Consider the following 12,402-nt stretch of genomic DNA (forward strand, 5'->3'; position numbering starts at 1 on the left):
TAACACCAATCAATCAGAACCCCATGTTTCAATCCTTCATTTGCATGCTGGGAACTAACACCAACCAATCAGAACTGCCATGTTTCCATCCCTTATTTGCATGGCAGGAACTAACACAGACCAATAAGAACTGCCATGTTTCCATCCCTTATTTTCATGGCAGGAACTGACACCAACCAGTCAGCACTGCCAAGTTTCCATCCATCATTTGCATGATGAGAACTAACACCAACCAATCAGAACTGCCAAGTTTCCATCCTTCATTCACATGGTGGGAACTAACACCAACCAATCAGAACTGCCATGTTTCAATCTCTCATTCACATGGTGAGAACGAACACCAACCAATCAGAACTGCCAAGTTTCCATCCTTCATTCACATGGCGGGAACTAACACCAACCAATCAAAAATGCCATGTTTCAATCCCTCATTTACATGATGGGAACCGACAAGGGGCCAGTGATCCTATAAAACAACCTCAAATCATCGCCTCGGGACAGACAGCCCTTCCAGCACTGCCCTGCCCACTGTTCCCTCACAGGGCATTCAGTAAACCCGACCTTCTCTACTCTAATCTGACTCAGGTGAATTATTATACTACCCACAACTCCAGTCGATTGGTTACACCTACAACAAAGAAGAAATAAGGCAATGGGTCTTGATAAAGACCTTCAAGCTTTGTGGGGTTTGTCCTCCCTACTCCCACTCCAAGATGAACTCCCTGAAGTCACCATGTAACCCCTAGACATGGCCTCTGGTGCCCGTCACTGAAGTCTACTGAAGTCCTCTCTCCCTGAACATCCTCAGATCGAGCAGGTTCATGGCTGTTGTAAGATGAAAACAGAATTCCTGCCTCCCCATGCAGCCCTCCAGGTTCCCCACGCTGCCCTCCAGGTGGGCATGTCACAAGGCTTGGATGATGAGGTCTTCCTAGCGGCTAGAAACATTGGGACGGAATGGCCGGTGCCTTACCAACCTCTCCAGGCCTATTCTTTTCCTGGCTGCGAATGCCACAAACAACATACTACAAACGCTGCTCCACATTCTTATAGTTGTTCAGTCCCCACCCCCAGCACCACACAGGCACAGTAATCTCACATGTGCAAAATGGCCAATATTCAGTAAAATTTCACTGATTCAAATTGCACTGGCTTGAACCAAAATGACTCAGGATGATTCAAAGGTGCTTCTCTCTCTTAATGCACTTTTTACAGAGAGGGGTCTTTGCTTGTAAAATCCAAGCAGAAATGTTTAAGACACAGGATGCTTAAGCACAGTGAGATATCGTTCTTGCAGACAATCTCTATGCTGACTACTTCCCATCAGCAATCAAGGTTTAAAGCCTGCAGGCCCCGTATGCTTCTGAGAATAAGGACCTCAAATTCCAAAATGCACATGTGCAGCAAAGATTGGAAATGTCAGCAAGCAACAAGCCAACTGTCTTTGCTGTAATGTTTATGTGGGAGATATTAAAATTCATATTTTTCCACAGGAGGAAGAGCCACACATCACGACCTTTAAGGATAGTGAGAGTGACAAGAAGTGCCAGAGGTCATGATCCTTACTGGTGTCTGGGTTTCCTTCTGAAGATGTTCTGCCCACAGAGAACAGTTGTGCACTTACCTTTTTTGTCTTTCTTAACACTTTAAAGAAGTGATCTGTACTCCAGACTGGCCTCTCTCCAGTTAGTTCTACTCTAAAGCCTGACAAAGTACCAAGTAAGCATCTCAGGTGCAGCATTTGATGGTTGCCTGCTTTAAATCCCTGGAAGAATAACTTGCATCTGTGGGTGGCAGGTGGCTTCTAGGGGGCCCAGGGCATCCTTCCTCAGCAGATGCCTGAGGATCTGCCCAGAAACAGCCCTCGAGAGCCAGAGCAAGGACACACCTGTGATCACTCCCTCCTGTCCTGCCAGTACCCACCTCATTAATTATGATCCTGCTGGCCATCCGCAGCCGGGTCCTGGGCCCAAACTTGTTGGTGATCATGACACGCAGTCCGGCATCCGGGAAACTGAACTTGGGGGGGCTGGAGCTCACGAGCTCATCCACCATCACCACGGGGCTTCCACTGTAGTGTGGTTGCTCCTTCACTGCATAGCACAGAGGCACAGTCAGCATCCGGCCCACTGACAGCCCCTGTCCTGCCTGCGTCCCCAGGCTGTGGTCCCGGCGACCACCTGGAGACTGTGGGCCGGGCCTTACTTCTCCACCTGTCAAGGTGGGTCACTGGCTCCCATGGACCCAGTCCAGCCCCTCTGCCTCTGACACCTCCTTCCTCTTCTGGGCCCAGTCCTACTCATGCCAAGGAGCTCCCAGTCCTCTAACTAGGCCTCACCAGGGCAGTCTACCTACAACACAGGCAGGGCCTTTTGTCCATGACTGCAAGGGGACCTTTCTCTCCCCTGTTGACAGAGGCTCAGATGAAATTCTACAGACAGACAAGGATCCCAGGAGCCAACAGTGCTCGAAGCAGCAGATACCGGTGCAAACCTCTTGCTCTATCTCGATGGTCCCACCCTCCAGTGAGGCTGTCTCTGACTCTCTTCACAGAAGAGGCCCGAGTCAAAGATTCAGATCACAGGTCCCAGACAAGCAACCAAGGCTCAGGAGAGGAACCTGCAGGGCTGAGGCGCGAGGTGACGCTGACAAACCCTGGCCCCTCCAGGAGTGGTTGCAGGGACGTTCTGACCTTCCCTTCCCTTACGAGGCTTCAGGGACTTCCCAGTGCCACGATCTCTTCCTCGCCCCCTGCAAACATGCAGGTGCCAGGACCCTGGGGCTAGACGCTGGACTTCAGGCCCTGGGGAGTCTCTAGTCACCACCTGCTCATGGACACAGCACGCAGAAGCAGGAAGAGGCCCCCCAAGGACTGCTGCATGAATACACCCGTCCCTCTACACTGGTTACAGCTGTTCCTCTCAGGAAACCAGGGAACAGTTGCGAGAGTTAATGGCATAGAAACGCACACCAGACAGGCACACTCCGCACCACACAGTAGCAAGGCTCAGCAGACAGGAGGCGTGTGGTTAGACACGAAGCCAGGAGGACATGCATCTCTGGGTGGGATGTGGCCTCCGTGAAGGCAGGTGTCGCCTGGGCTCGTGGAGGTCGTTTGCCTTAAATGCATGTATTACGCGTGGTGAAGCCGACTACTTACAGTTGAGGAGTTAGGAAGGCCAAGGCACAGAGATTGCCAGAGGTGATTAGCGCGGAGGTGAGCATCTGGCGGCATTCTTGACTCAGCAGAGGCACCAGGGGGTTACATGGAGTGGGTGTTAGTAGAGCCTCCTTCTATGGGAGTTTCAGGGCCTCAGGGGGCTCCACTCCTGGCTGGACTCACTGGCTCTGCTGTCTGCTGAGGACCAGGAGCCTCTGCCTCATGCCTGCAGCCCCCACTGCTGGGGAAGGAGGAAGGGAGGACCACCCCAGGAGAACGAACCCCTCCTGCTCAGGAGGGAGGGAGGGAGGGAGGCCAGTCGGCTGATCCCAGAAGAGTCAGCCCTGGCAGTCTCTGCTCAAGGGCACAACTGTACTTGAAGGGAGCCTGGGCCACAATGCCAGGTTCTCCACCTCTTGTCTTGGTGCCAAGAGACAGAGCATGGCGGCCTGTCCCATCCCAGAAGGGAATTCGACAGCTGCATGTCTTTCCAGGGGTTCAGCCAGGTTGTCAGCACCCTGACCTCCCTATCGCCAGCCAGAACTATACCCAGGGAGACCTGGAAGGGCCCAGCAAGCCTCCCGGGCAGACATGGCACTGGAGCAGGTGACCCTGGCCATCAGACTGTGTGTGAGGCCACCTGAGCACCAGCTGGGACACTGCTGGGCTAAGCTGCATGGCCTTTACAGACATCTTGACACACGTCTGCATTTTACAAGAGTGGAGGGAAGAGGCTTTTCCTTCTCCCATCGAGAGTGTGATGATAAAAACTGTGATTTTTGTATAGAAACACAAAAACAGATACAGCAGCTCGGGTTTGGGAGAGAGCTTGTGCTCCTGACTTCCTGGCAGCAACCCTGGTGGGCCTCCTGGTGGAGTGGGTGGCTATGCAGACACCTGCCAGGGCCTGAGGCAAGAGGGAAACTCTGATGTCCCTCCCACCAAAATCCATCCTTAGAAAAGAAAGGTCCTGAAGCCCTGGGCTCCTCAGTTCTGCAGGGGTGTCACCAGGCTCCCACCTTCTTCAGCTGATCTCTGTGGGGATGCCACCCTGCAGGGACTCACACTGGGGCCCCTTACGATGGGCTGCAAAAAAGTGTGGAAAACCCCAAAGTTCATGTCTCCAAATGCCCCTCAGATTCCCAGATGCCAGGTCTGTGCCCCCTCTTCCTTCTCGGGGGCCATCTGCTCCCTCGGCCTTTACCTAAATGCTTTCGTTCTCACAGAAGCTGCTGGAAGACCAGATGCTCCCACCTTCCCTGAGCTTGGGGGTCATCCTATGTCCAACCTTCCAGTTTTCCAGAAATTGTTCTGGACTTAAAAGATATTTAGGAGATAATAAACTCGTGGGGACGTCCTCGTGTCGTGGGCACTAGTGACAGAGATAGTCACAACAGAGCACGAGAAAAGGCTTGTGGACAGCAGCCTCTGGGAGCCTGGAGGTCCTGCAAAGGGAAGGCACTGGGGGGTTCCCTCCAGCCTGAACCAGTCACTGCATGGTACTTCCTTGCCATGAAAGCCCCAGGACCCATGCAACTCAGCAGGAGCTGGCCTCCATCCTGCCAGACTGCCTGGGAACCAACTCCCCTGAAGGGTGAGGGAGGGTGAGAGGGAGAGGTGTCTCCACCCTCCTGAAGGGTGAGGGAGGGGGATAGGTGTCTCTGCCCCCTGAAAGGTGGGGAAGGGAGAGGGGGATGGGTGTCTCTGTCCCTCCGAAAGGAAAAAGGGGGAGGGGGAGGAGGAAATGTGTCTCTACCCTCCTGAAGGGTAGGGGAGGGGGTGGGTGTCTACATCTCCTAAAGGGTGAGGGAAGAGGAGGGAGACAGGTGTCTCCACCTCCCTGAACAGGGGGAAGGAGGGGAAAGGAGATGGGTGTCTCCATCCCCTGAAGGATAAGGGAGGGGGAGGGGTATAGGTTTTTCCACCCCCCCCTGAAGTGGGGAGGGATGGGAAGGGGAAGAGGTGTCTCCACTACCACAAGGGTGAGGCACAGTGAGGGAAATGGGTGTGTCCATCCCCCTGAAGGGTGAGGGATAGGGAGGGGACAGGGTGTCTCCATCCCTCCTGAAGGGTGAGGGAGGAGGAGGGAGATGGTTGTCTCCGCTTCCCTGCCACACACCCTGGAGCCGTTACCAAGTAATACAGATTCCAACTCCAAGGGCCCCAACATGGGTCCACAGTCCCCTGGAGACCACCTAGGCACCACTGACATCACAGGTGAATTGACTCAAAAGAGGGTGAGATTTACCCAGGCACGGGAAGAAGGGGAAAGCCCATGGACTCACCAGGTACTAGCAGCTGGGGGCCTTCAGCACACTGGACCATTCTAACTGCAAGCGCCTGGCCCAAGTCCTGGGAAGGGTGGTGCTACCTGCCTGGCAGCCATACCCAGGGAACTGTTTGGTCACAGGTGACCACTGAGGCTCCTGAGGATGCCCTGGGGGAATCTGGCAAAAGATGGCAGGGCCTGGTGGCCCAAAGCCCCCCATTCCTAGGCGAGTGACTGACCTGGGTGTCTGCCTAGTCTCTGCAGGCATACCTCTCCTGGGTGACTATTCCCAGCCTGCAAGTCAGTGCTCTCTCTGGAACAGAGTGCCCAAGGACCGGCTGGCATGTGGGAAACCCAGGCTGGGCTGTCCCATGTGCTCAGTGTCCTGTCACCCCTTCAGCGGTCAGGGACACACTGTATCTCTGAACAGCCCATAGGCTCAGGCCATCCTCAGAGGCTTGGGAACCCCAGGATGTGACTACTGGCTCCTTCCCACTGCATCTACCTGCGCCCTCCCCTGCCTGTGCCAAGCCAATCGAGTAATGCCTCTGACGCTGAGTCTCCTTGTACAGCGTGACTTTGACCAAAGGTGAAAGAATGATTATTTGGGGGCACAGTGTGTGCCTGGGTGCATGCATGTGTGTGCATGTATTGTGCAAGTGTGTGCACGTGCAAGTGTGTGCCAGTATGTGTATGTATGTGCACGTGTGTGTCTGTGTGCACATGGGCATGTGTGTGCTTGTGCGTGCATTTGTTTGCCTGTGTGCACCTGTATGTATGTATGTGTGCCTGTGTGCACGTGTGTGCCCGTGTGTCTGTGCATGTATATGTGTGTACATGTGAGTGGTTGTGTTTGTGAACACGTGTGCCTCTGACCACATGTGCATGTACATGTGTGTCCACGTGTGCGCCTTACACTGTGTGTGCTTTGCACACGTGTGTTTACATGTGTGTCCTGCATGTGTGTGTGCGTGTACATGCGTGCCTTGTGCACGTGTGTGCACATGGGAGAGAAGAGGGGGCCTCCTGTCTGCTCAGCCTTACCTTGCCCCAGCAACGGCATGGAAGGGTCATCATAGCGACTGTCACAGAAATCATTACCAGCCTCCAGCTCACTGCTGACTGGGTTGCCATTGGCAATGGTCTTCTGCTTGATAGTGAAGAAGGCTTGCATCTTCACGTTGTACCTGGAGCAGGGGAGTAGGAGGTCAGAGCAGGCAGGACCACTCCCAGGCAGGCAAAATCTGCTAAGCCACACCCCATTCCTGTATGCACCCTCAGCACAGTCAGAGCGGTAGGCTGAGGAGGAGAAGCCTTGGCTGTTAACTGAATCTTGGTTCCCAGCAGGAGCCTGGAAAAAGTGTGTGGTCTGGGGGACCTCCTGGGGCTGGGTATCCTGGGATGTAAGAGACCCTTCACCCAAGAGAGCCACCGAGGCCGGCTTCAGGACAGGCTCACTCCCAAGCCTGTGCTGAGGAAGCTCAGCCCAACTTCCAGGAAGGGCTAGATAGGGCGTCACCGGCCTGTCCCATCCCCAGCAGTAAATCCTGCTCATGAGGGCTGCATGGGGCTGGCACTGACACCCCAATGAAGGAGGCTCTGTCTCAGGGACCCTTGGGCCAGCTCCTCTCCGAAAGGCATTCGGGAGACATCATTTAAGGACAGTTCTCTCACAGTCTGACAGTTTATTGCCGTTTCATCGTTTCATAAAGCATTACAGAGGTCTTCTAGAAACAAGGAGATTTATGTCCTCATAGACCCCAGAGCGTGGGCTTTCCGTTTAATGCCTGTGGTGGACAGGGAGTAAGGGGGGCCTGAACTGGCTCCTGCACAGGAGGCCTTCTCTTCCTTGGCAGAAAAGCACATGCATGTGTCACAGAGTCAGCCATCCTGACCCTTCCCAACTGTAAGGGACACTCAGCGGCATTGCTCACGGGCACCCTGCCATGCAGCCACCACCGCCACTTCCACAACACCCTCCTCACCCAGAGGGCTGCAGCCCCCACTCACCAGAGGGCTGCAGCCCCCACTCCATCCCTGTCTGACTTCCCCTCTGCATCCCATTTCTAGAGCCAGCCCATCTAGGTCCCACACATGGGCGAAGCCTGCCAGCATCTGCCTTCTTCAACTGGCTTCTCACTCAGAATGGTGATTTCAAGGCTCCCCCCGACTTCCCATCTGCATCCCATCTCTAGGAGCAGACTTCTCTAGGTCCCACATGTGGGTAGAGCCCAATAGCATTGCCTTCTTCAACTGGCTTCTCACTCAGCATGGTAGTTTCAAGGTTCTCCCTGTAGCCAGTCAGAACTTCATGGTTTTTTTTTATGAGTGAATACTATTCCTCACAGGGGTTTTTGAGATGGTCTGGGCAGTGTCTGGAGGGCTCAAGGTCATACAAGCTGGACAGGTTTGAACCCCTGGTTGTGCACAGCAGTGACTTTGAGCAGTGGTGTTTTATGAAGCCTGGGGCAGAGGTCAGGCTCCCAGCTTTCTCAGAAGGGTGGCATGACATTATCAGAAGATTCATGAAATAGTCAGTGGGTGGAGCCATTCCCCTGGGGCCTGTGACACTACTCGTGCAGAGCGGATGGAGGCCTGAGTGTGGGACTCGTTTGGGGAGCAACCTCACAGTCCATGTGCCTGCCCCCAGCATGCCCCTGGCCTGGGTCTGGACAGTACCCCAAGGGTCTGATCATCTCTTCCCACTCTATCTGTCCCCAGGGGGGTCACTCAGGGACCTGGGGCCAAGGAGGGGACAGAGGCTTCCTCCCACTCTCATGGATCAAGGGTGGGATGAGGTGCCAGGTGGCCAGGCAGGATGAGAGAATACTTACTTCATAATCAGAATGTAGAACCCATACAGCACGATGAGCACCAGGCCTTCCCACCTCAGAGAGAGAAGGGATGGGTTAGAGCAGGGGGCGAGGTATGTGAAGACAGGACCAAGGGGTTGGGAGGGGGAGAGGGACAGGGGGTCTCCACCTCCTCTGAAAGATGGAGGAGGGAGAAGAGGGGAAGACAGGTGTCTCCACCCCTCCTGAAGGATGCAGGGGGGAGGGGGTGTCTCCACTCCCCTGAAGGGTGAGGGACAGAGAGGAATGGGGTGTCTCCACCTCTCTATAAGGATGTGGGAGGGGAAAGGAATGGGGTGTCTCCAGCCCTCTGTCCCAGGGCCTGGTCAGAACCCAGGCACTCAGGAGAGATGACCAACCCGTGGCTGTCTCACCAACAGAATTCCCCAGGTGACTGAGTGAGATCAGGCTGGGGGATTCTTCTGACTCTGAGGTCCACAAGGCTAAGGCAGGGCTTCCCAGCTTCCCAAGAAGGGAGCGATTGGGACACCTGGTCTCCCAGGAAAGGAGAACCTGGGCACCCGGCATCCCCTTAGGATGTGCCATGATTACTCTCCTGTGTGCAGCCCATGGGTACCATGACCACATGCCCGAGGGGCACCCCCTAGACAGCAGAGCCAGGACTTCCCAATGGCCCAGCACCACCCCCAGCTCATCTGATGACTTCGGATGATGCCCTTTTCGCCTTCACAAGTTAGTAACTTATGTTTGTAAGAAGAATCTAGCAAACTCAACAAACAAGGGTACCGGAAATTAATGACAGCAACAAAAAAGAACAATGAAGAATGAACACTTACCACACAATTTCTTCATCATATATGAACTAGAAGACAAAAGAAACAGGGTGGAAGGCACAGGTTTACTCCAGAGGAAGCACTGGTGCAGACCCTGAGCCCCAGAACCAGCCCTGACCTTGCTCCATGTCACCGCAAGCTCCATGTCACCACAAGTGGGCCTCCCACCATCTCTGTGCCCCATCTCCACACGAGCTGAGGCCTGGGTCAGCAGGATGCTGCCACCTGTGTCCCGGTCTAGCATGTCCCCAGAGAAGCGGCCTGCGCTTCAAGTAGTCCAAGGGGCTGCTGGGGACTCGGCAGAGCCTTCCTCATCACAGAACAGACACCTCACAGATGGAAGAGATAGCTACTTATGCCTGCATGCTTGTGTGTAAGGTGTATGTGTCTATATATGTGTATGATGTGTGTGTGTGTGTGTGTGTGTATGGGGGGGACCTAAAAAAACCCAGAATTTGTGTATAAAAAAACTGTGTATTTATTCTTACATGTTTAAACTTCAGTCACCTTCTAAGTCCTCTCAGTTTGATATAATACACCTATTAGGATGCTTTTTCCACTGCTCAAAATAGTTTTTGAGCCTTTTAGTGCTTCTGCCGTTTTCTGTCTGATCTCTTCCATATTGGTAAAAACATTTCCCTTTGAGGACTTTTTCACTGAGGAAAAAAACAAAAAGTCGCTTGAGGCAAGATCAAGTGAATAGGGAGAGTGGGGTACAGGGGTCATGTCGTTTTTTGGTCAAAAACTTTTAAACACTGTGTGGTGTGGGTAGGTGTGTTGTCCTGCTGGAAGAACTAATCACCTGTTTGCCACAGCTCAGGACGTCTCTTCCACAAATTGTGACACAATCTTCTCAAAACTTCCAGATAAAACCAATAGGTTCCTAGAATACTCAGCTAGTGGGGGAAGCCTGTCTACAAGGGGCCTGCTCTCTAAAAGATGATTCCAATTTTTTTCAGGTCACCCCTCATCTATGTGAATATATGTGCATGTGTGTATATATGTATATGCTATGTATGTGTATACATGTATGTGCATATATATGTGCGTATGTGTGGCACCTATATGTGTGTGAGGTGTGTGTATATGTATATGTACATGTGTTGTGGTGTATGTGTGCATATGCATGTGTATGTGTGTATGGTGTGTGTATAGGGTATGTGTATATGTGTGTATGAAGTGTGTGTATACGTGTATATGTGTGTGTATATGTGTATATATGTGTGTGGTATGTGTGTATATGTGTGTATGGAGTGTGTATACGTGTGTGTGCCATGTATGTGTGTATACATGTACATGAGTGCATATGTATGTGGGTATGTGAGTGTATGTGTGTATAGGGTGTGTGTGTATATGTATAGAGATGTGTTATGGTGTGTATATGTATGTATGTGTGTGCATATGTGTGGTGTGTGTGTATATGTATATATGTATGTGAGTGTATGTATATATACTTCTGTTGTGTGTGTGTATGTGTGTGTATATATGTATGGGGTGTGTATATGGGTATATGTGTGTGTGGCCATGTGTATAAATGTATGTGTATGTGTGTGTGTGCATGTGTCAGGGTGTGTGTGGTTTCTGAATCCCCTCTGGAAACCCTGATAGGTCTCTGGCTGGCACATCTGAAAGGAGGTGGGTGTGGGCAAGAACACCAGCTTCCCAAGGGGACACTACTGCTGCCCACTGGCAGTCCGGCATCTCCAGCACATGACACCACCAGATGCTGCCTCTGTGGTGCAGGGCAGGATGCCTCGACCCCCAGCCTGGCATGGACAGGAGGTGGGGGTTATGCCAATCTCACCTTGGAGACATGAGGGTCCCTGCAGGTGGTGGCAGGGTAAGCTGAGGGCTGTTGTTGGACTTGGGCCCACAGTTCCCCTCCTGGCTGTCCCTTGTCCCAGCTGTTCTCCTCCCCCATCTGGGCACCCCTCTTCCAGCTGGGTCCCCTCTCCTGCTGGGTCCCCACCCCTGGCTGTCCCCCTCCCCTGACTGCGTTCCCCCGGCTAGACTCTCCTCCCCCAGCTAGACCACCTCCCCCAGGTGGGACCCGCCCCCGGCTGGGCTCTCCTCCCCTAGCTAGACCACCTCCCCCAGGTGGGACCCCTTCCCCTAGCTAGTTTGTCTCCCCTGGCTGGGGCCCCTCCACCAGCAGGGGCCCTCCCCTGACTGGGCCCTCCTCCCACCTGGGCCTCTCCTATCTGTTCTGATGAGTGACAGGAGCAGCCTTGGGAGCCATTTCTGAGTGAACCACTGATCAGGCGTTGCCATGAGGCTCCAAACTCAAGGCTCTGCAGAAGGGCACCCCAGATTGGGGAGAGGGGCCATCCCCTGGGGGCCTGGAACATTCACAGGGAGTTTTTAGTTTCTGCAACCCAACAGAGGTCTCTGACATTTCGAGGCAGGGGAGGACAGGCCAGGCAGACCATAACATGTTTTTAAAAAAATTTGTAGAGACAGGGTCTTGCTATATGGCCCAGGTGGTCTTAAAATCCTGGCCTCAACTCCACCTTTCAAAAAAGTCTTTGCAGCATGGGCCACAGGACAGGTGTTCTCAAGGCCTTTCTGTCTTCAAGGGAGTCCCTGGGTTTGCCTGATCACCAAAGGCAGGTCTGAGGATTTGGGGAAAGGGGACATAGTGACCAGTGGGACCACAGTGAGTGGCTGGCTCCCCCACTAAGGGAGTGGCAAGGGCTCTGGCTGCAGTGCTGGGGAGAGATGGGCATGGGTCCTAGGCCCTTGCAGAGTCCCACTCATCCGACACAGGGGTAGGGGCAACTTACCACAATGAGCACAATGACGGAGAGTGTATAATACACAGAGTCCCGGCACACAGCCCACCATGTCAGACGGACCACCTGCCAGACAGAGACTGTCACCGCTGGGAGGCAGGAGGGAGATCCCTCAGGCACCCTCTCACTCCAGAGCTCCCTCGTTCTTGGTTATGTTCCAGGAACAGGACAGACCAAGCAATGCTCTCAAGTGATGCACAACTGCCCCTGCCCGCCAAGGACACAACCACATACGTGTCACAGCAGATGCAGAGGTCACACCCTGTCCACCTGAGCCACACAGCTTGTGTAACGGGCAATGCCCCATCTACACAAGCCACCTGATAGGTGAGTGGGCACCTGCCCTGTCCACCCAAGCCCCCCAGCAGATGAGTGAGCATCCGCCTCATCCATCCGAGCCACCCAGCAGGTGCAATGGGTGCCCAACTCCACCCCCTTCAGCAAGGTTGGCCTCGCTCACATGTCCACCCCTCTGGGGTCAAGTCCAACATCCCCCTGCAGCTCTGAGGGCCTCTAATGGGGTATCCCCAGAAGC

General features: G+C 53.7%; 1 protein-coding gene across 1 annotated transcript in view; it reads right to left on the minus strand.

Moving 5' to 3' along the window:
* SLC24A4 (solute carrier family 24 member 4) overlaps window positions 1-12,402 on the minus strand; it is a 139,721-nt gene that overhangs the window by 46,192 nt on the left and 81,127 nt on the right. Inside the window, exons 6-10 of the mRNA XM_008072948.1 lie at window positions 11,859-11,933; window positions 9,079-9,104; window positions 8,264-8,317; window positions 6,474-6,616; window positions 1,924-2,093 (exon numbers count right to left, since the gene is read on the minus strand). Coding sequence (XP_008071139.1) covers window positions 1,924-2,093; window positions 6,474-6,616; window positions 8,264-8,317; window positions 9,079-9,104; window positions 11,859-11,933 — 468 coding nt within the window. The remainder of the gene's footprint in view (window positions 1-1,923; window positions 2,094-6,473; window positions 6,617-8,263; window positions 8,318-9,078; window positions 9,105-11,858; window positions 11,934-12,402) is intronic.

This window comes from Carlito syrichta, unplaced genomic scaffold (genome assembly GCF_000164805.1).
Source record: "Carlito syrichta isolate Samal-C Ts95f unplaced genomic scaffold, Tarsius_syrichta-2.0.1 Scaffold315561, whole genome shotgun sequence".
Taxonomy (NCBI): Eukaryota; Metazoa; Chordata; class Mammalia; order Primates; family Tarsiidae; genus Carlito; species Carlito syrichta.